Consider the following 25,008-nt stretch of genomic DNA (forward strand, 5'->3'; position numbering starts at 1 on the left):
GGTAGTCCCAAAGTGGCGGAACAGACTGTAGCATTTCAGCTTTCACATTTTTGCAATGAGTTCCCCTGCAAAAAAACCCAAAAAATGCAGAATTTATTATAAAAAATATTGTAGAATTGATGTATGAGGAGATTTATAAGCAACTGTGGAGTTGCAGATAAAGGAAATAAGTGAGATATAATTGAAAATAGCTTAGATATGATAATGAGATGTAAAATTAGGTAAAGGATATTGTAATTGGATTTGGACAATAAGTTATAGAATCTGCCAAGAATGATAAGCAATGAACCGTTAGAAGGGGGACCCGGGGAAGTCCTCTATTAAAATGAGGAAAAATGATATGGATATGTCAATGTTTAGTTATTTTTTTGTTATTTTTCTTTTTAATTTTTTATCTTTAAATATGGATGTCATAACAATGTGTAATTATATGGATGTTATTCTTTCGTTTTATAAAACCTAATAAAAATTATTTAAAAAAACAACAACCAAAAAATGTTCCATGCAAGCAGAAAGCTAGCACAGTGGGTAGTGGGCTGAGCTACAACCTTTCTCCTTGCAGGGGGTGTTAGCTTTGCCTGCAGCTCTGCGAAAAGGCTGCTGGGATGGTGCTCTCCCACCCCGCTGTCCAGCAGCCAGCATTTCCCAGACTCTATCTCAGGCCAGGCCAGTCACTGATAACTTCCTCCCTTCCCAGGTATAAGATGACCTGTGAGTACACTTGGCCCAACCACCTCATGGCTACTGACCAGGAGGCCACGCAGGCCTTGGTGGAGCAGCACGGCTTCCAGGACGACGTTGCCTACGGACACACCAAGATCTTTATCCGCACGCCCCAGACGCTTTTCACCCTGGAGCAGGAACGGGCCCAGTTGATCCCCATCATCGTGCTGCTGCTGCAAAAGGTACCCACTTTCCATTTACGCCCGTGCAAACGCCGTGCTGACGGTTGCAACTATGAGCAGGAGGAATGTGGCGCCAGATTCCACACCTGAAGGCCTGCCGTACCTCCAGGTCAAAACAAGGCAACGGAGTCATGAGCCTGGGACCTTTTGCCCGCAAGGTAGACACTCTGCCACTGAGCTACACCCCTGATGGGTTCCTTAGAGGGAGTTTTCCCTGCCTGGGAACCTTCTGCATGCAAGGCAAGGCTGTTCTGCCCCTGAGATCGCGATGCGGGTGGCGCTGTGGTCTAAACCACTGAGACTCTTGGGCCTGCCGATCAGAAGGTCGGCGGTTCAAATTATTATTATTATTTATTCAACTTATACACCGCTCTACACCCAGAGGTCTCAGGGCGGTTCGCAACAAGACCACAACATATAAAATCAAACCAAAAGCATTCACCCAATAACTCCCCCCCCCCCCAAAGTCAAATCTGCAGGGTGTTGGATGTCAATAAGATCAACCAAAGGCCTGGTTAAAAAGGAATGTTTTTGCCTCACACCTAAATGTGTATAATTGAGAGCGAGATGAGCGCCACACCCCATAGTCCCCTTTGACTGCACTTAACCATCCAGGGGTCCTTTCCTTTTTACTTCCCTGGGTGCAGGGAGCGTTTGGTGTGGTGGTGGTGGTGGTGGGGTTGTCATGGCTTGGCTGGCCCTGATTTGACTCGTCCGTCCTATGCAGGCCTGGAGGGGCGCCCTGGCCCGCAAGCGCTGCCGTTACCTGCGGGCCACCTACACCATCATGTCTTACTACAAGCGCCACAAGGTGAAGTCTCACCTCCTGGAGCTGGTGCAAAGGTTTCAGGCAGTACGCAGCATGGCGGACTACGGCAAGGGCGTGGAGTGGCCAGAACCGCCGGCCGTGCTGACTCAGTTCCAGGAGAACAGCAAGCTCATCTTCCGCAGGTAACAGGAGCATAGCTGCCAAGTACCCCGTTTTCCCCGGGAAACCCCCCGTTTTTACTTACCTTTTCCCGGTGGTCCCCCGTATCACTTCGTCTCCCGTTTTTCTCCGTTATTTTTTCCTGCCGGCGGCCATTTTTTCTTTCCGATTTGCCCTTCTATGGGCACCAAAAATGGCCGCCGCCGGCTTCAAAAGTCGCATCTACACATGTCCGGAAGTGCATAGACGCGACTTCCGGTGTCGACGACGGCCATTTTTGGTGCCCATAGAAGGGCGGAGCGACACTGGAAGTTGCGTCGACGCACTTCCTGACATGCGTACAAGCGACTTTCGAAGCCGCCGGTGGCCAATTTTGGTGCCCATAGAAGGGCAAAGCGACACCAGAAGTTACGCCGACACAACTTCCGGTGCCACATGGCTGCCGGTCCCAGATTCTGCAGTCCGGGTCTTGGAATGTAAGAACAGGAGAGGGCCCCATGCCGTGCCCAAATACCTTTCAGATTGCTGGAGCCTGCAGCAAATCTTGAAGGATTGTATGCTGCTTGTGTTTTGCTTTGAGGAGGCCCCCTGAAATGACTGGGCATGGCTGACTTTGGCCTCCTCGTTTCAGAGCAAAACAGATCTGGATAGCACCTACACATGCCGTGCGGGCCAAGCCCAGCCAGGCAGACTCCGGCTGGATCTACACTCGCCTTTTAAACGTTGTTAGAACAATACTAAACAATATTGTTCCCAAAAAAATCAAGACATTTGGTTTCTCTTTCGGTTCCTTTGCCGTATGATCTACCTGGTTTTTTTGGGGGGGAGCTCTTGACCGCCCTCTGGCACCACATTTTAATAATGTATTTTTAACGTTGAAAAAGAATGCCATGTGGCTATACAGTGGAACCTTGGTTCTCGAACTTAATCCGTTCCAGAAGTCCGTTCGACTCCCGGAACCGTTTGAAAACCAAGGCGCAGCTTCCGATAGGCTGCAGGAGTTTCCTGCACTCAACTGGAAGCCGTGGATGGCATGACAGATGTTCGGCTTCCAAAAAACCAGAACAGTTTTCAAACCGGAACAGTTACTTCTGGGTTTTTGGCATTCGGGAGCCAATTTGTTTGTCAACTAAGCCGTTCGGAAACCAAGGGTTGGCTGTATACTGTAGTTATCAGAACTTTAACTCTTTTTTACCTTTAAAAACCAAATGTGTAGATCCCCCCGCTCTCTCTCATAGAATTGTAGAGTTGGTAGGGACCCCGAGGGTCCTCTAGTCCAACCCCCTGCAATGCAGGAATCTCAGCCAAAGCATCCTTGGCAGATGGCCATCCCACCTCTGCTTAAAAACCTCCAAGGAAGGAGAGTCCCCCACCTCCCGAGGGAGACCGTTCCACTGTCGATCGGCTCTTGCTGTCAGAAAGTTATTCAGTCGGAATCTCTCCCTGAGCTTCTCCCGGGATCTCTTTCTCCAGGTGGCGAGCCAGACAGATCGTGAAGAACATCCCTCCATCCGACATGGACCAGATCAAGGCCAAAGTGGCGGCCCTGGACGTCCTGCAAGGCCTGCGGAAGGACTGGGGCTGCTCCAGGAGCTGGGGGAGGAACTACTTGGTGTCGGTAAGTGTTTCCGGAAGTGAAGGCGAGAAGTTGATGCCCTGCCGTTTCTGTATCCTCCTGCACAGTTGGTGGCTGGTGGCCCTTGGGAATGGCAGAGAGAGAAGGCAGAGAGCCCAATTGTAGGCGGAGCCGGAGCCAATGACAGGCAGGGCCAGGGCCCAATGATCAGGCAGGGTGAAAGGATTCTGCTTTTGGCCTCGGTCCTGTATACCTGAAGGAGCGTCTCCACCCCCATCGTTCTGCCCGGACACTGAGGTCCAGTGCCGAGGGCCTTCTGGTGGTTTCCCCGCTGCGAGAAGCCAAGTTACAGGGGACCAGGCAGAGGGCCTTCTCGGTAGTGGCACCCGCCCTGTGGAACACCCTCCCACCAGATGTCAAAAAGAAAAACATCTGCCAGACTTTTAGAAGACATCTGAAGGCAGCCCTGTTTAGGGAAGCTTTTAATGTTTAACAGACCAATGTATTTAAATATTTTGTTGGAAGCCGCCCAGTGTGGCTGGGGAAACCCAGCCAGATGGGGGCGGGGTATAAATAATAATAATAAATTATTATTATTATTATTATTATTATTATTATTATTATTATTATTATCCCCACCCTCCTCCCTGCTGAGTGTCAGAAGCGAGCCTGCAGGAAATCACACAGAGGAGGTGAAGTTAACCCTTTATGGTAAAATATGGCGATAAAAACCAAAAGAAGGGGGAACCAGACTTCAGTCGATGGTTCTGGAAGGCCTGCAGGACTGCTATCCTGCTCGTGAGTTGGGGGCCAAACGAAACAAACCTCTCCCACTTCCCCCCCTTTACACTTTTAGAAGGCTGCCTTGCCGTTTCCCTAGTAACTGCAGAGCTTTTGAAAAAGCCCAACCTCCACCTCCTCCTCCTCTTCCTCCGCTCGTCCATTTCCCCCCCACTCCACACCCCCGCGATTCCACCTCTCTTTCCTTCTCCTCTACAACCCCTGCCCCACCTGAATCAACGCCCCCTCCTCCCAAATTCAGAAGAACCTTATGATTCAGCATTTTACTAGCCTTGGGAGAATGACAGAATCATAGACTTGGAAGGGACCGCCAGGGGCCACCTAGTTCAACCCCCTGCAATGCAGGAATCATTGCTCAAGAATCCCTGACAGATGGCCATCCAACCTCTCCTTACTCTTCCAAAGAGTTGCCGAGTGACCCCTGTTTCACTCACAAAGCTACAATTCCCAGAGTGGTCTCCCAAGCAAATCCCTCCTCTCAGAGGACTCTGCGAATTGTAGTCTCCTCACAACGAGCAGCACCCTTTTAACAAACTACAGTTCCCAGCATTCTTTGGTTTTGGTGGGGGGAAGCCAAGGCTGCTTAAACTGGCATCATACTGCTTTAACAACATGGTGTAGGGCCAGTATTTGGCTGCAATCTCTACCTGCTGTTGTTTTCTCTAGCATTGTGCTTGGAACAGGGAAAGTTAGCAAGAATCAGCTGAGGGAGGGAAGCTCTAGATCTGGGGTTCCCAAATTTTTCGGATCCATAAACTCATTCCCGATGCCCCTTACCCTACCCTATAAAAAAAACATTATTCAGAAAGCTCAGTTGGTAGGGCATGAGACTTTTTATCTTAGGGCCACGAGTTCAAGTCCCACGTTGGGTGAAGTTCCAGCATTGCAGGGAGTTGGACTAGGTGATGCTTGTGGTCCCTTTCAATTCTACAATTGGATGATTCTTCTATGAATAATAATAATAGTAATAATAATAATAATAATAATTTTTATTATTTATACCCCGCCCATCTGGCTGAGTTTCCCCAGCCACTCTGGGCGGCTCCCAATCGAGTGTTAAAAACAATACAGCATTAAATATTTAAAAATTCCCTAAACAGGGCTGCCTTCGGATATCTTTTACAAATAGGATAGCTGCTTATTTCCTTGACATCTGGTGGGAGGACGTTCCACAGGGCGGGTGCCACCACCAAAAAGGCCCTCTGTCTGGTTCCCTATAACCTCACTTCTCGCAATGAGGGAATTGCCAGAAGGCCCTCAGAGCTGGACCTCAGTGTCTGGGCTGAACGATGGGGGTGGAGACGCTCCTTTAGGTATACAGACAGAGGCCATTTAGGGCTTTAAAGGTCAGCACCAACACTTTGAATTGTGCTCGGAAACATACTGGGAGCCAATGCAGATCTCTCAGGACCGGTGTTATATGGTCCCAGCGGCCACTCCCAGTCACTAGTCTAGCTGCCGCATTCTGGATTAATTGTAGTTTCTGGGTGACCTTCAAAGGTAGCCCCACGTAGAGCACATTGCAGTAGTCCAAGCGGGAGATAACTAGAGCATGCACCACTCTGGCGAGACAGTCTGTAAGCAGGTAGGGTCTCAGCCTGCGTACCAGATGGAGCTGGTAAACAGCTGCCCTGGACACAGAATTGACCTGCGCCTCCATGGACAGCTGTGAGTCCAAAATGACTCTTAGACTGTGCTCCTGGTCCTTCAGGGGCACAGTTACCCCATTCAGGACCAGAGAATCCCACCCACCCACCTGCCCCCTGTCCCCCAAAACCAGTACTTCTGTCTTGTCAGGATTCAACCTCAACTTTTAGCTGCCATCCATCCTCCAATCGCCCCCAGACACACACAGGACCTTCACCGCTTTCACTGGTTCTGATTTAAAAGAGAGGTAGAGCTGGGTATCATCCGCATACTGATGAACACCCAGCCCAAACCCCCTGATGATCTCTCCCAGCGGCTTCATGAAGATGTTAAAAAGCATGGGGGAGAGGACAGAACCCTGAGGCACCCCACAAGTGAGAGCCCAGGGGTCTGAACACTCATTCCCTAAAACCACTTTCTGGACACGGTTTGGGCGACCCACTAAGGAAGATAATGACACAAGGAAATTCAAAACAGTTAATTGCACGTTTATTCAATATCCAATTAGAACGATTCAGTTTAATTCATTCAACAAAGCTGACAAACTTGATCCAGGCATACCAGACTTTTCAAAGCCTGAGGGTCATTTATAACTCCAGTATATACCCCACCTGATGCCCCCCTTTGCCTTTTATTGGCTCCCCCCCCCCCCCGGCCAAGGCAATCCCACTGCCCACTTTGAGAGCCACCGCTCTAACGGATGGGCTTTTTTTTAGTTTTGAAAAGATGAAGGCGAAGGGAGGGAAGGTGAGACTAGGGAATCTGTAAACAAACAAAAAAAGACACCCTCAAATGTGCAAAGAGGGTGAATGCGGGGAAATTGTTTATTTATATCCCACGGTCGGCGCAAGGCAGTAAACAACAGAACAGAGAGAGAGAGAGAGAGAGAGAGAGAGAGAGAGAGACTCTGCCATGAAACATTTATCAAAGCAATCCAAAGCAGGCTATAAAAAAAACCCAGCAGCCGTCTGCCTAAATTGCTGGAACCCTAAAGGAGCCACATTGTGTCCAGTTCTGGGCACCACAGTTCAAGAAGGATACTGATAAGCTGGAACGTGTCCAGAAGAGGGCAACCAAAATGGTCAAAGGCCTGGAAACGATGCCTTATGAGGAACGGCTTAGGGAGCTGGGTATGTTTAGCCTGGAGAAGAGAAGGTTAAGGGGTGATATGATAACCATGTTCAAATATATAAAAGGATGTCATATAAAGGAGGGAGAAAGGTTGTTTTCTGCTGCTCCAGAGAAGCGGACACGGAGCAACGGATTCAAACTACAAGAAAGAAAATTCCACCTAAACATTAGGAAGAACTTCCTGACAGTAAGAGCTGTTCGGCAGTGGAATTTGCTGCCAAGGAGTGTGGTGGAGTCTCCTTCTTTGGAGGTCTTTAAGCAGAGGCTTGACAGCCATCTGTCAGGAATGCTTTGATGGTGTTTCCTGCTTGGCAGGGGGTTGGACTGGATGGCCCTTGTGGTCTCTTCCAACTCTATGATTCTATGATTCTATGATTCACAACTTCCTTGCGTGTCTTTCATCCGCCTTCCTCAAAATCCTGATGGGGGAGAGGAGGGAAGGTTGGCGTGTTTGTTTGCTGAGAATCTAAAATTGTTATCGGAGCTTCTTGAGCTTGTGGGGGGGGGGGGAAGAGAGTGAAGTTCGCAGCTATTATTTTCTCAAAACGCTAGTGTGGATTCATTTTGACTAGAGAGGCGGGTGGCCGTTAGCCGTATCAAATGAGGACCCCCACCTCTGAATAGCAATTTGTGCATGAAGCTCAGGTAATGGCTACCCTGGGTCACTTCCCATTCGCTAGGGTTTCATCCTGACCCGTTTGCACGGTTTTTTCGGGGATTTGGTCTGATTTGTTTGCGGGGAAGTTACATAACACCATCCAGCTGTGATTCCTGCATTGCAGGGGAACGACCAGGTGACCCCAGGGGTGTGTGTGTGTGTGCTTCAAACTCTACAATTTTTTTAATTCTATGACCTGCTTATGGAGCATCCGTCCCTATTTGTTTGTGGGGAGACTGACATTGCTCCCAGCAATCGTTAAACCCACACTTTCCAGTTTGTGTGTTGCTTTCCTCCTCACAAAAATATTATTTTTGCAAATCTGTAGTGGGTTTCTTGACCACTAATTCTGCAACCTGAATTTTGCCGTTATGCAGTTGAAATTCCACCCACAGCCCAGTCAGTAGCAGGGGCGTAGGAAGGGGGTGCCATCACAAGAGGGGTGACAAAATGCCGGCTGAACTCAATGCTGCCTGTGTAGTGGAACCGAGTGGGGTTGAGTTGTATTGTGACATCGACGTGTCCCCTTCCCTCCTCTGTGGCCGGGCGCATGCGCGGTCAGCCAGACCCTGATCTCCCTGCCCGTCCAATTGAGAAAATTGAAAAACACGTAACGGAAGCCGTTCGACTTCCGGGGCGCGTTCGAAAACGGAAGCGTTTACTTCTGGGTTTTTGGCATTTGGGTTCCAAAACATTCATCAACGGAGACGTTTGAGAACCAAGGTACCGCTGCAATACGTTTTTTGGGTGATAGAATGCAAATTTTTGTACGGTTCTTTTTTAAAACAAAATTTAAATTCTCTGGTCAGACCTCACCTGGAGTACTGTGTCCAGTTCTGGGCACCACAGTTCAAGAAGGATACTGACAAGCTGGAACGTGTCCAGAGGAGGGCAACCAAAATGGTCAAAGGCCTGGAAACGATGCCTTATGAGGAACGGCTTAGGGAGCTGGGTATGTTTAGCCTGGAGAAGAGAAGGTTAAGGGGTGATATGATAGCCATGTTCAAATATATGAAAGGATGTCATATGGAGGAGGGTGAAAGGTTGTTTTCTGCTGCTTCAGAGAAGCGGACACGGAGCAATGGATTCAAACTACAAGAAAGAAGATTCCACCTAAACATTAGGAAGAACTTCCTGACAGTAAGAGCTGTTCGGCAGTGGAATTTGCTACCAAGGAGTGTGGTGGAGTCTCCTTCTTCGGAGGTCTTTAAGCAGAGGCTTGGCAGGCATATGTCAAGAATGCTTTGATGGTGTTTCCTGCTCGGCAGGGGGTTGGACTGGATGGCCCTTGTGGTCTCTTCCAACTCTACGATTCCATGATTTAAAAACCCTCTCTCGGAATACTATGGAAGCTGCATGGACTTAGGAGCGAATGAACACATGTTCGCCTAACATGGATCGATCCATCTGTCCTCAGAGAGGAGGAAAACTGAAATGCAGGAACCGATGAGGAATTGCCAGCCAAATCTTCAGCCGGCAGGAGGACTCTCTTTCCACGAGATGCAGCTGTATTCCCAAGCCCAAAGCTGGCTGGCGTAGAAGACTCTAGCTGCCCATGTGCCACCCACCCCCTGCCTTGGTGGCGGTGTCACCTGCCTTTGTTTGTTCCTTGGAACGGGATTCCTGAGTCATCCCAGGCCTGCTGAGTCAGCCCAAGCCCACACACCAGGCCGAGCAGATGAGTTTTCACCCACAGCTGAGTTCTGCTGCCTGGTGGCTCTGGGTGGGGTGATTTGGGGAGGGTGCCGAAAACCACACTGAAGGAAGACAGGTGCATCTGTTCAGGGAGCTTGAAGATGCGGCGAGGAGAAAGCTCCGTATGAGGAGGAACTTTTCTCATGCGCTGTCTCCATGGCGACGTCTCCCCCAAATCCTCTAAGTCGGGAGCAAGAGGCTGTGTGGGTGGCTGCCCCTGCAGACGTTTCCGGCACTTGCTAGCTATGGAATCGTACTGTGTTAATAGATCAGCCTCCACGCACACAGGCGAACGCCCAGTTTCTTACAGAGGGAGAATTGCTACCTCGGTTCAGCATCAAGAGACAGAGCAGCAGGGTGGGCTGTGTGTGTGTAATACATTAGAATTCAGCCATCCTCAGGTGCCGTTGTCGAAAACAGCATTGTCCCAAAAGGCGGGGTTGGTAGGTTGAAAGGAAGGCCTTGTGCCACGAGAATAATGGTAATATATTTATTTAGATCAGGCATCCCCAAACTGCGGCCCTCCAGATGTTTTGGCCCACAACTCCCATGATCCCTAGCTAACAGGACCAGTGGTCGGGGAAGATGGGAATTGTAGTCCAAAACATCTGGAGGGCCGAAGTTTGGGGATGCCTGATTGAGATGCTACCCATCTGACCGGGTTGCCCCAGCCACTCTGGGCGGCTTCCAACAAGTTATAAAAACCGCAGTAAGACATCGCACAGTAAAAACTTTCCTATGCAGGGCAGCTGCTGGTCTGCTTGTGGGCTGGCAGGCAGAGGTCGCATACGGTTTCGGACTGTACCATGGCAGACTGCGGTGGGAGGCTGTATATATTTGAACGTTCCCCAGGATTGAAGTGAAAATGAGAAAAGCACCCTTCCATGTAGGCAGCTGTCAACGTATCGGGGAGACAGCAATCCTGAACTTCTTTCTGCTTTGCTAGTTTGCTTTAAAATGCCTGTGCCGTTTTCCCAGGGCAGTTTTCCTATATGCAGGGGTTTGATCATACCTGCCAAGTTCCTTCTTGAAAAATAAGGGATCGGGCTGGAAGTACCAGACCGGAAGTAGCGCTGCCGCCATTTTGGAACTGGGCGGAGCATGCTCAGAAGTGACTTGATGCTGCTTAGCCCAGTTCCAAAATGGCCACCGCACCAGAAGTCGGGCTGCAGCCATTTTGGAACTGGGCAGAGCAGCATCAAAAGTCGCTTCTGAGCATGCTCCGCCCAGTTCCAAAATGGCCACTGCGTCAGAATAAACCAGGAAAAAACAAAAGAATCCATTTTTTTGGCTGGGAACAGCTGGGAAAACGGGGGTTTCCCGGGGAATACGGGAGACTTGGCAGCTATGGGTTTGATTGATTGATTGATTGATTGTGTTTATATGCTGCCTTCAATTCAAATGAATCCCAAAGCGGCTTACAGACAATAAATAACAGTAACATAAGCATGTTGTAGTTGTTGTTGTTGTTTAGTCGTTTAGTCACGTCAAAGTGCAAGCAGATAAATAGGTACCGCTCTGGCAGGAAGGTAAACAGCGTTTCCGTTTGCTGCTCTGGTTCGCCTGAAGCGGCTTTGTCATGCTGGCCACATGACCTGGAAGCTGTACGCTGGCTCCCTCGGCCAATAATGCGAGATGAGCACCGCAACCCCAGAGTCGGTCATGACTGGCCCTAATTAGTTAGGGGTCCCTTTACCTTTACACCTTTGTCCTGGGTCCCTCCTACCTCCTGCATGTAGCAGTGGGCACCCTGTTGCAACTGTTAATAAAGATCAGGCTTATAGCCGCTTTGCTTTTGTTTACGCTGGTCTGGTCTCTGTTCATTTCCCGACCGGTTTGAGCCTTAAAGGGTACACTCTCTCCGAAGGTCCAGTCTTCCTTAAGAAGCTGAACCCCTTGAAGGGACCCCTCAATTTTCTTGGTTCATAATTATTATTTCCCCACCCTCCAAATGGGAAAATATCAATTGCCAGTAATAAACAATACAGTGATACTTCGCAAGACGAATGCCCTGCAAGACGAATTTTTCGCAAGACGAATGCGTCTTGCGATCTGATGGTGACTCGCAAGACGAATTTGTTTTGCAAAAAATTCATCTTGCAAATCGCGGTTTCCCATAGGAATGCATTGAAATTTAATTAATGTGTTCCTATGGGCCAAAAAAGAAATTTCAATGCATTCCTATGGGAAACCGCGATTCACAAGACGGATTTTTTGCAAAACAAATGGACTTGCGGAACGAATTAAATTCGTCTTGCGAGGCACCACTGTAATTTGTGCCCTTCTCTGTCCTGCTGTCCTGCTCAGGCCACCCAGCTCACAATCTCTCTTTTAACTCTTCCAGGTAGTTGAAAACCCTGCAATGGCCGACCAGTTTGCCAAACGGGTGTCAGCCCTGAAGGAGAAGGTGCACTTCCGTTCGGTGCTGTTCTCGTGCCACGTCCGCAAGGTGAGCAGCCAGCAGAAGCAGAGGCTACTACATTGCTCCCTCCTGACTCAACGCAGAGCATCAAATGCACCGCTGAGCTAAATTGGGTTGAGAGCAATTTCCTCTCCCGGGGGGGTGGGGGGGTGGGTGGGAACTGAGATCTTGGAGAGGAGCCTCGGGAACTATAAACCTAGATTCCAGATTCAGGTAGGTATCTGTGTTGGTCTGACGCAGTTGAAACATATATATATACAGTGGTACCTCTACTTACGAATAACTACTTATGAATGTTTCTACTTACGAATGGAGCTCCGTCCGCCATCTTGGATGCAGTTTAGATAGGATTTTTTCTACTTACGAATTTTTACATAGGGTTGCTTCAACTTACGATTTTTTTCTCCCAATGCATTCCTATGGGATTCGACTTACAATTTTTTTTGACTTACGAATGTGTGTTCGGAACGCATTAAATTCGTAAGTAGAGGTACCACTGTATATATTTTTTATTGTCCAGTAGCACCTTAGAGACCAACTAAGGTCTTATGGGTATAAGCTCTTGTGTATCTGAAGAAGTGTGCATGCACACGAAAGCTTATACCCAGAGCAAACTTAGTTGGCGCTGTGGTCTAAACCCCTGAGCCTCTGGGGCTTGCCGATCAGAAGGTCGGCGGTTCGAATCCCCGCAGTGGGGTGAACTCCCGTTGCTCGGTCCCAGCTCCTGCCCACCTAGCAGTTCGAAAGCACGTCAAAGTGCAAGTAGATAAATAGGTACCGCTCCAGCGGGAAGGTAAACAGCATTTCTGTGCACTGCTCTGGTTCGCCAGAAGCGGCTTAGTCATGCTGGCCACATGACCCGGAAAAACTGTCTGCAGACAAACACTGGCTCCCTCGGCCAGTAGAGCGAGATGAGCGCTGCAACCCCAGAGTCGTCCACGACTGGACCTAGCGGTCAGGGGTCCCTTTACCTTTACCTTTTTAAGGGGCTTCTGGACAATTTTAAACCTAGAGGGGAGCCTTAGAAACTGCAAATTGCAGCACACTGGGAGGTGGGGAGAGGGTTGCTCTGCTCGTATCCTGCTTCTCTGGCTTCCCACAGGCATCTAGTTTGCCACTGTGAGAATGAGATGCTGGGCCCCCTTTGGCTTCATCCACCTGCATGGTTCTTCATATGCTTGCTTTTGGTGCTATTGATGTAGAAAAAAACTGCTCCTTTCCCAAGAGCCCGTATAGGGTCCTTAAGTGGGTTACCTATCAGTAGGAGAAAATGTTGTTGTTGTTGTTTAGTCGTGTCTGACTCTTCGTGACCCCATGGACCAGAGCACGCCAGGCACTCCTGTCTTCGACTGCCTCCCGCAGTTTGGTCAAACTCATGTTGGTAACTTCGAGAACACTGTCCAAACATCTCGTCCTCTGTCATCCCCTTCTCCTTGTGCCCTCCATCTTTCCCAACATCAGGGTCTTTTCCCGGGAGTCTTCTCTTCTCAGGAGGTGGCCAAAGTATTGGAGCCTCAGCTTCAGGATCTGTCCTTCCAGTGAGCACTCAGGGCTGATTTCCTTCAGAATGGATAGGTTTGATCTTCTTGCAGTCCATGGGACTCTCAAGAGTCTCCTCCAGCACCATAATTCAAAAGCATCAATTCTTCGGCGATCAGCCTTCTTGATGGAACAGCTCTCACTTCCATACATCACTACTGGGAAAACCATAGCTTTAACTATACGGACCTTTGTTGGCAAGGTGATGTCTCTGCTTTTTAAGATGCTGTCTAGGTTTGTCATTGCTTTTCTCCCAAGAAGCAGGCGTCTTTTAATTTCGTGACTGCTGTCACCATCTGCAGTGATCACGGAGCCCAAGAAAGTAAAATCTCTCATTGCCTCCACGACTAAACGACTAAACAAGTGTGTCATTACTGATGTTGTTCTCTCCTTGCAGATCAACCGCTGTAACAAGAGCACAGACCGAGCCGTCCTCATCACAGACCAGCACCTATACAAGTTGGAACCGAGGAAACAGTACAAAGTGATGAGATCGATTCCTCTGAGCATGGTAAGAGGGACCTCTCGTGGCAACGGGCCTGGGGAGGAGGTGCGGTGGGCAGCTTTCATGGCAGTTAAGGTGGTAACGTTTAACAGGCTGCTGATGTTTCTGCAAACATCTTCTGCAACATGCCATCAGCACAACTATAGCGGTGGGTTTTTATAAGATGGTCCAATCAACATTCCACTTTATTAGCTGCTCTGTGATATTCTTTGCCATCCTTCTGTCTCAGGAGACAATGGAGTGTGCCTCTGGGGGTGAGGTGAAACCTCTTCCCCAATATTGTATTGCATTATTGCCATCTGGAGGGGCAACTCTTGTACAACAAAAGTGAGACCTACCTGACTCCCCCCCCCCCACCCTCTCCCCATACAATTTGTGGTATGGAGACTTACAGGATTTCAGCAGAAGCTATGGGGCATGCCCGGATTGGAAAATGAAGCCGTCTATCTGCTCCAAAATTTTCACAATTGAAAAAACACGTAGACGTAATAGGCTGTATGATAACAATTGCAAAGTTATTTACTAGAAACTACTTCTCAAAAATTAGATACAGCTACTCGTAGTGTCAAAATCAACATTGTGACATAGAATCATAGAATCATAGAGTTGGAAGAGACCACAAGGGCCCTCCAGTCCAACCCCCTGCCAAGCAGAAAACACCATCAAAGCATTCATGACAGATGGCTGTCAAGCCTCCGCTTAAAGACCTCCAAAGAAGGAGACTCCACCACACTCCTTGGCAGCAAGTTCCACTTCCGAACAGCTCTTACTGTCAGGAAGTTCTTCCTAATGTTTAGGTGGAATCTTCTTTCTTGTAGCTTGAATCCATTGCTCCGTGTCCACTTCTCTGGAGCAGCAGAAAATACCCTTTCACCCTCTTCTATATGACATCCTTTTATATATTTGAACATGGCTACATAATATATTAAAATGTAGCTTATTCAGTTGACCACCATGTCCAGTACAGTGGTACCTTGGGTTACATACCTGATTCGTTCCAGGGTGCGGTTCGTAACCCAAAAAGTGTGTAACCTGAAGAAGTGCGAAAGTGTGCTTCTGCGCATGCGCGAACTGCGCAGAATGCTTTTGTGAATGTGCAGAGCCCGTATGCGGCGAAAAATACTTCCGGGTTTGTGGTGTATGTGACCCGAAATTTCGTAACCCGAAGCAGACGTAACCCGAGGTATGACTGTATGTACAAAATACAAATCCTATTTTGTCAGCGCCGTAACACATTCATTTCTAATTTCTTCATCTTCTGTTGTATTTTTCTGTCTGACATATTCCTTAGAAGAGTGGCATGAAATAATCTTCTAAGTTTCTAATGAAGATGATAAAGTTGGACTTGTAAATTTTGAGAAGTCGTTTCTAGCAAATAACTTTGCAATTGTTATCATACAGCCTATTACGTTTACGTGTTTTTTCAATTGGATTTGCATAATATAGGCATTCCGAAACTTTTACAGGCACAAACGGTACTGCGCATAATCTCCCCCAAAACTTTGCAGACGAACATAACCTAGGGAAATAGCTTTCAAAGCGAGAAGAGCAGTAAAACTTTAAATAGGAAGTAAGGAAATGTCATGGAAATGTCAGACGCAGAGGAATGGGGGGAGGAGCCAGCTGGGGAACCCCCCCCCCCCAGGGAAGAAGGATCAGAGCTAGGGGATTGGTGGGGGACGATGATGAGTGGTCAAAGAGAGAAGATTGGGAAGAGGACGTGTCAGAAGCTGAACAGGCAACAGGGCTTAGTGAGCGGGGAGAGTCTGTGGCAGAGAGAAATCCAGAATCAGAGGCAGAAGCTGAAGAACGAGAGGAGAGAGGCCAAGAAGCAGAGATGGGTCAGGCTGGTGAAGGGTCACAGGTGTCTCCTGCTTCTGCTGCGACAAGCTCTTCTCCCCGCTGGTCTCCTAGAACCAGAAGAGGCATGAAAAGAGTGGAGGAGAGTTTGGCTGCACGCAAGCACAGCCTCTGATTGCTTGGGGAAAGCCCTGGAGAGGAGGGGCCTTAGACAGCTGTGAGGAGGCAGGGACTTTCATTCTCAGCAACTGATCATGGTGTAAGACCACCAAGAATGAGTTGCTGTGCTCATTCGGCTTGGCGAAGTCTACGGAGACCGTGTTTTTCCTAACAGTTAACTCCAATTTTGAACTGTGTGAACTGGCCTCCTCGGTAGTGGCGCCCGCCCTGCGGAACGCCCCCCCCCAATCAGATGTCAAGGAAATAAACAACCAACTGACTTTTAGAAGACATCCGAAGGCAGCCCTGTTTTGGGAAGTTTTTCATGTTTGATGTTCTATTGTGCATTTAATATTCTGTTGGAAGCTGCCCAGAGTGGCTGGGGAAACCCAGCCAGATGGGCGGGGTATATATTATTATTATTATTATTATTATTATTATTATTATTATTAATTAACCAGCAAGCTATTGTGACAGGAAGGTATTTCACTCAAGGCTCTAGCCTGGCCAATTGTAAATATCAACACACTTGGAGGGGTGCCCCCTGCACCCTTTTGCCACTTAGCAACCCCCTAGGTCATCCCTTCCCCCCTTGGGCCCTCTTTGAGAACCTCTCCTCTAGGCTCTCTCTCTATATCCAAAACTACACCAGCACTTCCCAAGCCTCATGGGGAATTGTCCATGCAGGGGACCATTTGCATCACTAAGAAATATTCCGGTCTTTCGACCCGGCCCTCATTAATCCAGCTGGCTGGATCTGCAATGGTATCTCAGGTACCTGTTTGCTTGTTAAAGTTTAGACCTTGTTTCGTTCCTGCATTGGCCGCCTAGTTTCCACCTGGAGGGGAGACACTGAAACCTTTTTTTTTTTGGCGATTTGTTCCTCTCGACAGGTGACCGGGATGAGCGTGACCAGCGGCGTGGACCAGCTGGTCGTCTTCCACACCCAGAACCACGACGGCCTGGTGGTCTGCCTCCACAAAATGCAGCCAGAAAACGACCGCCGGGTCGGGGAGCTGGTCGGCGTGATGGTGGACCACTTCAGAAGGTGGGTTTAATGAATTAATTTTAATGAATTAATTATTAAGAGGAGAAAGCTATGGGGAAAATAAATCCACTCCCTGGCCGAGCGCCGCCTGTATCAATTAATAAAGAATCTCACGCGGAAATAAGAGAACACGGCCTTGCCCGCCAATTCCTCCTTGCTTTGGTTCATGTATATTTGTTTTGATCTTGGTGGGGGTTTTTTTAGAAACCACCTCCACCAGTTCCCGTAACTTCCTTATTCTGCTAATTGTATGGAAATGGAGGGTGGAATGTTGAATTAGCCTGTGATGTGGGAAGCGGCGCCAAGATTTGGTGCTTGGTTCTGAGAGAGATCCAGGTGCAGGCAGGGAAGAGTCTGTATAGCGATGAAATCCCCGGGGCGTTCTCATAAAAGGGGTGGCACGAATGGTATTGTCGTCGTTGGGATCGGGTGCCACCTCTGTACATAAATTGCTCACTTTCTTGGCTTGCCTTCCCTAAAAATACAAATCCTGGGTTGTTTTAAAGCAGCTTGGGTGAGCGAGAGACACCAGCTGCCCTGGGATGTCACCCTAAACTGTGGCTTGGCTTTAGAAGGCTCGAGTAACTATTTTACTTTTAGAAGACAACTGAAGGTGGCCCTGTTTGGGGAAGTTTTTAATGTTTAATGCTGTACTGTTTTAATATTCAGTTGAAAGCCGCCCAGAGTGGCTGGGGAGGCCCAGCCAGATGGGCGGGGTATAAATAATAAATCATTATTATTATTATTATTAATCAAATTAATCAAAAAGGTTGTTGATGAATTGCAGCACTGAGTCAGAATACAGCTGCGGTCGCATCTGCGCCTTCTGCCGAAAGTACAACCCTGGGAACTGTAGTTCCCCCCCTCACAGTGCTGCAATTCCCAGCACTCTTCGCAAACTACAGTACCCAGGATTCCTTGGGAAGGGAGCCATGTGCTTTGCCTGTGTCCGAGGATGGGAAACAGCCAGCCCTTTGCAAAACCTGCTGGACATCAGAGGAGCTAATTTCATCTCATTTGCTATAACAAAGTGCAGAATGAATCCTTTCCCCTCCCACCCTCCTCCTAACTATTGCCCCCTGTTGGAGGAAATATGCAGATATTATTATTGTTGTTGTTGATGCTGCTGAAAATAGTAATTTTATTTATTTATTTATTTCATATGTTTTATACACTGCTTGGTTGTTAAATCCCCCCTTATGGTTTTGATTTCGGCTACGTACTTTAAAATGAGGCTGCATTTAAAATTTTTAAATTTAAATTGTATTTCAACCCGTATTTTAATTAATTGTTTTTCTTTCTTTTACGTCTTATTGCAATTTTACTGGTGTCAGCCACCCTGAGCCCGGTTTTGACTGGGGAGGGCGTGGCATAATAATAATAATAATAATAATAATAATAATAATAATAATAATAAAAAACAAAAATGAATAAACCCTCAGAACGGTTTACAAAAATATAAAACAATAAAATGATCACTGAGAAAACAATAATTTAAGATTTTTGGAAAGTTAAAATAACAACAGACGAGAGTCAGATTAAAAATCACATCTGTTTTCTCCAAACAACTGGGTAGCCTGGTGTGTGTTTTTTATCAGGCGCTCATAAGAGAACGGCAAAGTATCAAGTGGCAGGGAGTTCCAAAGTGCCACACTAAAAGCTTGAGTTCTTGCAAATTACCCGCCCTTCACCATTTGGTCCTCAGGGCAGGTTGTCATTAGAACACGATATTAGGAACAGTTTACACTCTCAAAAATAAGTTGGATCCCAAACATGTACTTGTAATAGGAATGATTATAATTAATATTTATTTAATTTATATACTGCCCTTCATCCGAAGATCACAGGGCAGTTTACGACTCAAAAATTCAAGATGAGAACACAAAAGGCATAATAAAACAAAAATAAACCAATAACCCCCCCTCCCACAAATACATTTAAAAGAGCATAGGCAGGCCTCCTTGAGGAAAGCATCCCACAAGCGAGGAGAAAAGGTCTGTTCTCGTGTTGCCACCCTCCGAACTTCTCTCGGGACTCAGAGGACGATTGCAGGGTCCGGGTCGGTCCATATGGGGAGAATGCTAATGATAGTGGCGGTGGTAATAAATGAACAATAAAGCAACTTTGGGTTGATTAGTGCAGGGGAACAAGCTGAGAAGTTGTCAGGAATGAGCCAGCAGTAAATCACACCTTGCAAGTTGGAGTTAACTCTTTATTAGCAAAAAAAAAAAAAAAACCCTCTTGGCCTCCCTCCTCTCCTGCTTCAGCTTCTGATTCCGGACCTCTTTCTGCCACAGACTCTCCCTGCTCACTAAGCCTTGTTGCCTCTCCAGCCTCCAGCCACCCACCCTTATCCCACCACCAATCCCCGGGTTCTGCGCCTTCTTCCTTTGGGGGTTCCCCAGCTGGTTCCTCCCACCATTCCTCTGCGTCCAACCAGCTCATGACCGGAGTTCCTCTCTGCATCGGTGACCCTGGCCTCATCGACTGCGTTGCTTTAAAAATGGGAGATAGGCAAACCCCCAGAATAAAACTGCAGGCTGCTGACAGGCCCCCTCGAATGACAATCAGTGCCTGCGCCAACAAGGGACACTGTGTAAAGCCATCCCCACCCCTCTCCCCAACCCGTTAATCCCCCTCATTAGGCATTGTGCAAAGGCATGTGGGTCACCTTTCAACCTCCAGCTGTCTGTGCCGCAAACCACGATCCCGTGCCCTCGATAGATGCCCCCCCTCCCCGTCGGCGGTGGGATTAGAGAGAGCCGCTCTTGACCCAGTGACCCCCCAGGGCACCCTAATGCAGATCTGAAGAGGGAGGAGGCTCAGGAGTCTGAGCTGGGATTAGGGGTGGGGGGCAGGGTCGACCCTGGGACACACGCAGAGCCCCTTCTCTTGGCTCGCACATTGATTCCCGAATGAGGGTCTGAGAGCGGGCTTCTGAGCACTCCGGAAATATGCCTGGCACAATGACTTCGCTTTTGGGGTATCCACATTCATGAAGCAATGGAGGCAAAAAAGGGAGAAAGCTTGGAGGTCAACAGAATGCTTTGTTGTTGTTGTTGTTGTTGTTGTTGTTGTTGTTGTTGTTGTTGTTGTTGTTGTTGTTGTTTAGTCATTTAGTCGTGTCCGACTCTTCGTGACCCCATGGACCAGAGCACACCAGGCACTCCTGTCTTCCACTGCCTCCCGTAGTTTGGTGAGACTCATGTTCGTAGCTTCGAGAACACTGTCCAACCATCTCGTCCTCTGTCGTCCCCTTCTCCTTGTGCCCTCCATCTTTCCCAACATCAGGGTCTTTTCCAGGGAGTCTTCACTTCTCAGGAGGTGGCCAAAGTATTGGAGCCTCAGCTTCAGGATCTGTCCTTCCAGTGAGCACTCAGGGCTGATTTCCTTCAGAATGGATAGGTTTGATCTTCTTGCAGTCCATGGGACTCTCAAGAGTCTCCTCCAGCACCATAATTCAAAAGCATCAATCCTTCGGCGATCAGCCTTCTTTATGGTCCAGCTCTCACTTCCATACATCACTACTGGGAAAACCATAGCTTTAACTATACGCACCTTTGTAGGCAAGGTGATGTCTCTGCTATTTAAGATGCAGAATGCTTACAGGCTTGTAAAAACAGTGGGGCAAACCTTTTTAACCATCTATCTCAGTATTGCCTACACTGGCCGGCAGCAGCTCTCCATGGATTTCCGGGAAGGGGACGTTCTCAGGTGCCGAGATTGCCCCCGGGCCCGTCTGTGTGCTCTGGCCCTGAGCCCACCTCCCCTGCCTTTAGGGCTGAGCTTCATTTCAGTAGAGCACGAACCTCTTAATCTCAGGGTCATGGGTTCGATCCCCACGTTGGGGCGAAAGATTCCCTGCATTGCAGAGGGTTGGGCTAAATGACCCTAGTGTCCCCCTTTGGACTCTTCTACGATTCCATGATTTCGAGGACCTTTCAGGGGCATGGAGCTGGTGCGCGCGCATGGAGCAGCCTGATTTGTAACTGTGAAGAACTCCAATAAGCAACCGTCCATATTGGCAGAGAGAGGGGAAGGGAAGCCGAGGGAATGCAAATCTGGGCCCTTCGCCGTCACAGCAGGTGACAGATGGGCTCCTTCTCCAGGAACCCCCCCCCCCATCCTTCCAGGGTCGAGCCACTGCCATCTGCTGCGGCAGCTGCCGGCACACGCCGGGACACTGACCAGGTGCAGGAGAAGAAAGCAGCGAGGACGAAAGGGGAGGGAGGGCTGGAAGGAAGGAAGGAAGGAAGGGGGGTTGGGCTGTTTGCTGTGCATTTCCCCGGAGCTTCACAAAGGGGATTGCGAGAAATTACTGCACAGGGCTGGGCTGGGCTACCGGTGGCTCTTTGGCTTGGTCTCCACGGCCGGAGGCAGCAGCTACGCTTCTGAAACACCAGTTGCTGGAAACCGCAGGAGGGGAGAGGGCTCTTGCGCTCGAATCCTGCTTGCAGGTTTCCCATGAGGTGCAATCTGGTTGGCCACTGTGAGAAGAGGAGGCTGGACTCGATGGGTCCCCTTTGGCCTTTGTGTTCTGATGTGGGGTGTGCACAGCAGATTTGAACATTGGGCATCTTGTTTATATATCTTTTTCCTACCATTGAACTGCGGCCCTTTTCCAATCGTATAGATCAGGCACCTAAAACAGGTAGATCGTGATCTACCGGTAGATCACTGGGCGTCTGGACGCCTACACCCCAAAGAAATGGGGCTTTCCTTCCCCCTAAAAAAAGCCCTACAACTTTGACCTGAACCCTTAAAAATGGGCCTTCCTCCTTCCTAAAATGAAGCTCAACAATTTTGACCTGAACCCCCCCCCCAAAAGATCACCACCAGTTTTTAACTCACAGTCTCTTGGGAGTTGGCCACCCCGGTATAGATCATGGGTAGGCAAACTAAGGCCCAGAGGCCGGATCCGGCCCAATCACCTTCTAAATCTGGCCCGCAAACGTGTTTTTAACATGAGTAGACTGTGCCCTTTTATTTAAAATGCGTCTCTGGGTTATTTGTGGGGCATAGGAATTCGTTCATTTTTTTTTTCATAATATAGTCTGGCCCCCGCAAGGTCTGAGGGACAGTGGACCAGCCCCCTGCTGAAAAAGTTTGCTGACCCCTAGTATAGATCCTTTTGTTGCCTCGGAGTCTGCTCTCCCTCCATTCTTATAAATGACAACAGCAGTTATTTGCCAGACACGCCTGAGCTGATCTCTCTCTCCGCGTTAAAGCCTTTAGTCCAGAATTTTCCAAACTGTGTGTCGTGGCGACGCATGTGCTGGCGGCAGTGTGTAAGTGTGTCCCCGTGCTCCTCCTGGGGATGGAAAGGGGTTAGTTTGTCACAGGGGCAAATAGAAGAAGACGCCTTCACCCCGGTATGGCTCCCCTTCATCACATACACAGCCCGACAAGACAACGACAAGAATCCACCGACAGCATACGAATCAATCTGGCTCACCTGATCCAAACACACACACACACACACCCTGCTCACACACAAAAACAATTCTCACTACAGCCAACCAAAGACAACCAACAACACCCTTTGTTGTTTAGTCGTGTCCGACTCTTCGTGACCCCATGGACAAGAGCACGCCAGGCACTCCTGTCTTGCACTGCCTCCCGCAGTTTGGTCAAACTCATGTTCGTAGCTTCGAGAACACTGTCCAACCATCTCGTCCTCTGTCGTCCCCTTCTCCTTCTGCCCTCCATCTTTCCCAACATCAGGGTCTTTTCCAAGGATTCTTCTCTTCTCATGAGGTGGCCAAAGTATTGGAGCCTCAGCTTCACGATCTGTCCTTCCAGTGAGCACTCAGGGCTGACTTCCTTCTTTGATCTTCTTGCAGTCCATGGCACTCTCAAGAGTCTCCACACCCTAGGCCACCCCCAACCCACCACCCAGGAAACACAAGAAGTGAATAGTAAGAGAATCCATACAAGTGACGCTGACACAAAACCCCACACCTACGCTAAGCAGGGGCATTCCAGGGGGCAGGGGGCAGTCTGCTCCGGGTCCCAGTCCAAAGGGGTGTGTGTGACAAAATACCGACCCCCGATCGGCGGTACCCTCCGGAGTGCACACAGCGCGCCATGTACCCCCTGGACACACGCCACGCCCCCCGCAGGCGGCATGCCACACCCCCTGGGATGCACATCACGTCCCCTGGGATGCTTGCCATGTCCCCTGGGACGAGGGCTGATGCGGGTACTGGAGCAGGTTGCTTCGCCTCTGACACTAAGTAGAAGAATAGAAGTATCTCCACCTGACCCCACCCCACTCACCATTCCCCGCTCCCTCTCTTTTCTTCCTAACCTAACTCTGTATGCAACGCTCATGTCTCACAACAAATGAAACTGATCTGTAGAAAACGCAACTTGAAAAAAGAGGCAATGCATGTCTTTTTGTAAACTAAGAAATATATATATTTTTTTGAAAAAAGGAAAGGGGTTCGTTTAACATCCGGTTTGCTAATAAAACTGAACGGCTGTGTCGCGAAATGATGCATGTCTAAATAAAAGTGCGTCACCGACATGAAAAGCTTGGAAAGATCTGCTTTTGCCCTTCGGGTGGAGATTTAAGGAATAGAATATCCTTCATAGGAGGACTATCCTTCATTGAAGGCTTCTAAGCAGAGGTTGGATAGCCATCTATCAGGGATTCTATAGCTGTAGTTCCTGCAGTGCAGAGGGTTATAGTTGACCCTTGGGGTCCCTTCCAGCTCTACATTTCTACGATTCTATACTTTATGAAAGGATCTGAAGTCTGTGATCTCCAGCCGCCCTTCCCAAAGGAAAAACAAGAGGTATTTGGAGGAGCTGGCCATGGTACTGAACTTTCTTCTTCTTCCCTGTTTCCCCTATTTTAAGACGTAGTCATAAAATATGCCATAGCAGGATTTTTAAGCATTCAATGAATATAAGCCATACCCCGAAAATAAGACATAGTGATAGCTGCAGCAGCAATGCCAGCCGCGGCAGGAGGAGGAAAAAAATAAGACATCCCCTGAAAATAAGCCATAGTGTGGTTTTTTTGAGGAAATATAAATATAAGACGGTGTCTTATTTTCGGAGAAACACGGTAGAATGTTAATCAGCCAGAGGTTGGTCTCTAAGGTGCTACTGGACAATTTTTTTATTTTTTTGTAACATGCTGTAAATTTTATATCCATATTCCACCAACCTTCCCATGCTTCCATGTCTATATTATGACCAATATCTCCTCCTCCTCCTCCTCCTCCTCCTCCTCCTCCTCCTCCTCCTCCTCCTCCTCTTCCTCTTCATCTTCTTTGGCGATCCCTTGTAGCCAATTAAGATTGTCTTCCGTAAACACGGTTTTAATAATGAGTCTGTAAGTGACCGTGGAGGCCAATTCTGGATCCACACGTCCTTCCACAGTGGGGACATTAGTTTCCGGGCAGGAATTGATCACGGTGTGGATTTGCCAAGCGTGCCTTCCTGTTAGCGCGTTTCTCCCTTGCGTCCTGAGTTCGAGTGTCTTCAAAGCCCATGGAACCTTTGGTAAAGGCTGTTCTCCAACTGGAGCACTCGTAGGCCAGTGTTTCCAAGTTCTTGGTGTTTATACTACATTTTTAAAGATTTGCCTTGAGAGAGTCTTTAAACCACTTTTGTTGACCACCAGCATTACGCTTTCCATTTTTAAGTTCGGAATAGAGTAGTTGCTTTGGAAGACGATCATTAGGCATCCGCACAACATGACCAGACCAACGAAGTTGATGTTGAAGAATCATTGCTTCGATACTGGTGATCTTCGCTTCTTCCAGTACACTGGCATTAGTTCGCCTGTCTTCCCAAGTGATGTGTAAATTTTTTCAGAGACACCGTTGATGGACACTCACTGGTACTGAATAGCAGAGTCCTGACCAACATACATAGGATGTTGTTGCCTTATACCAAGTCAGACCACTGGCCTTTCTAGCTCAATATTGTCAACTCCTGTGGTTCCCAAACTTTTTTGGCCCACTGCCCCCCCCCCCGTGCTTTCACAAACTCATCCCCAGTGCTCACTATAAAAAGCCTCATTCAGAATAGTGACTTGTGTGACCCACTAAGGAAGATAGCAACACAATAAAATTCAAAACAGTAGCAATTAATTGCATGCATTTTTCAAAACCCAATTAAAACTATTTAGCTTAATTAATTCCACAAGACTGATAAACTGCATGTCCGAGATCTGCCT

The 25,008-nt window shown here is 48.4% G+C and overlaps 1 protein-coding gene across 2 annotated transcripts in view; it reads left to right on the plus strand.

The window, feature by feature from the left end:
* MYO1G (myosin IG) overlaps window positions 1–25,008 on the plus strand; it is an 80,933-nt gene that overhangs the window by 35,077 nt on the left and 20,848 nt on the right. For both annotated transcript variants that reach the window (XM_060281037.2, XM_088654451.1), the window contains exons 16-21: window positions 698–905; window positions 1,633–1,856; window positions 3,307–3,451; window positions 11,686–11,790; window positions 13,700–13,813; window positions 16,660–16,814. In XM_060281037.2, coding sequence (XP_060137020.2) covers window positions 698–905; window positions 1,633–1,856; window positions 3,307–3,451; window positions 11,686–11,790; window positions 13,700–13,813; window positions 16,660–16,814 — 951 coding nt within the window. The remainder of the gene's footprint in view (window positions 1–697; window positions 906–1,632; window positions 1,857–3,306; window positions 3,452–11,685; window positions 11,791–13,699; window positions 13,814–16,659; window positions 16,815–25,008) is intronic.

Source organism: Zootoca vivipara, chromosome 11, assembly GCF_965207765.1.
Source record: "Zootoca vivipara chromosome 11, rZooViv2.hap1.1, whole genome shotgun sequence".
Lineage (NCBI taxonomy): Eukaryota > Metazoa > Chordata > Lepidosauria > Squamata > Lacertidae > Zootoca > Zootoca vivipara.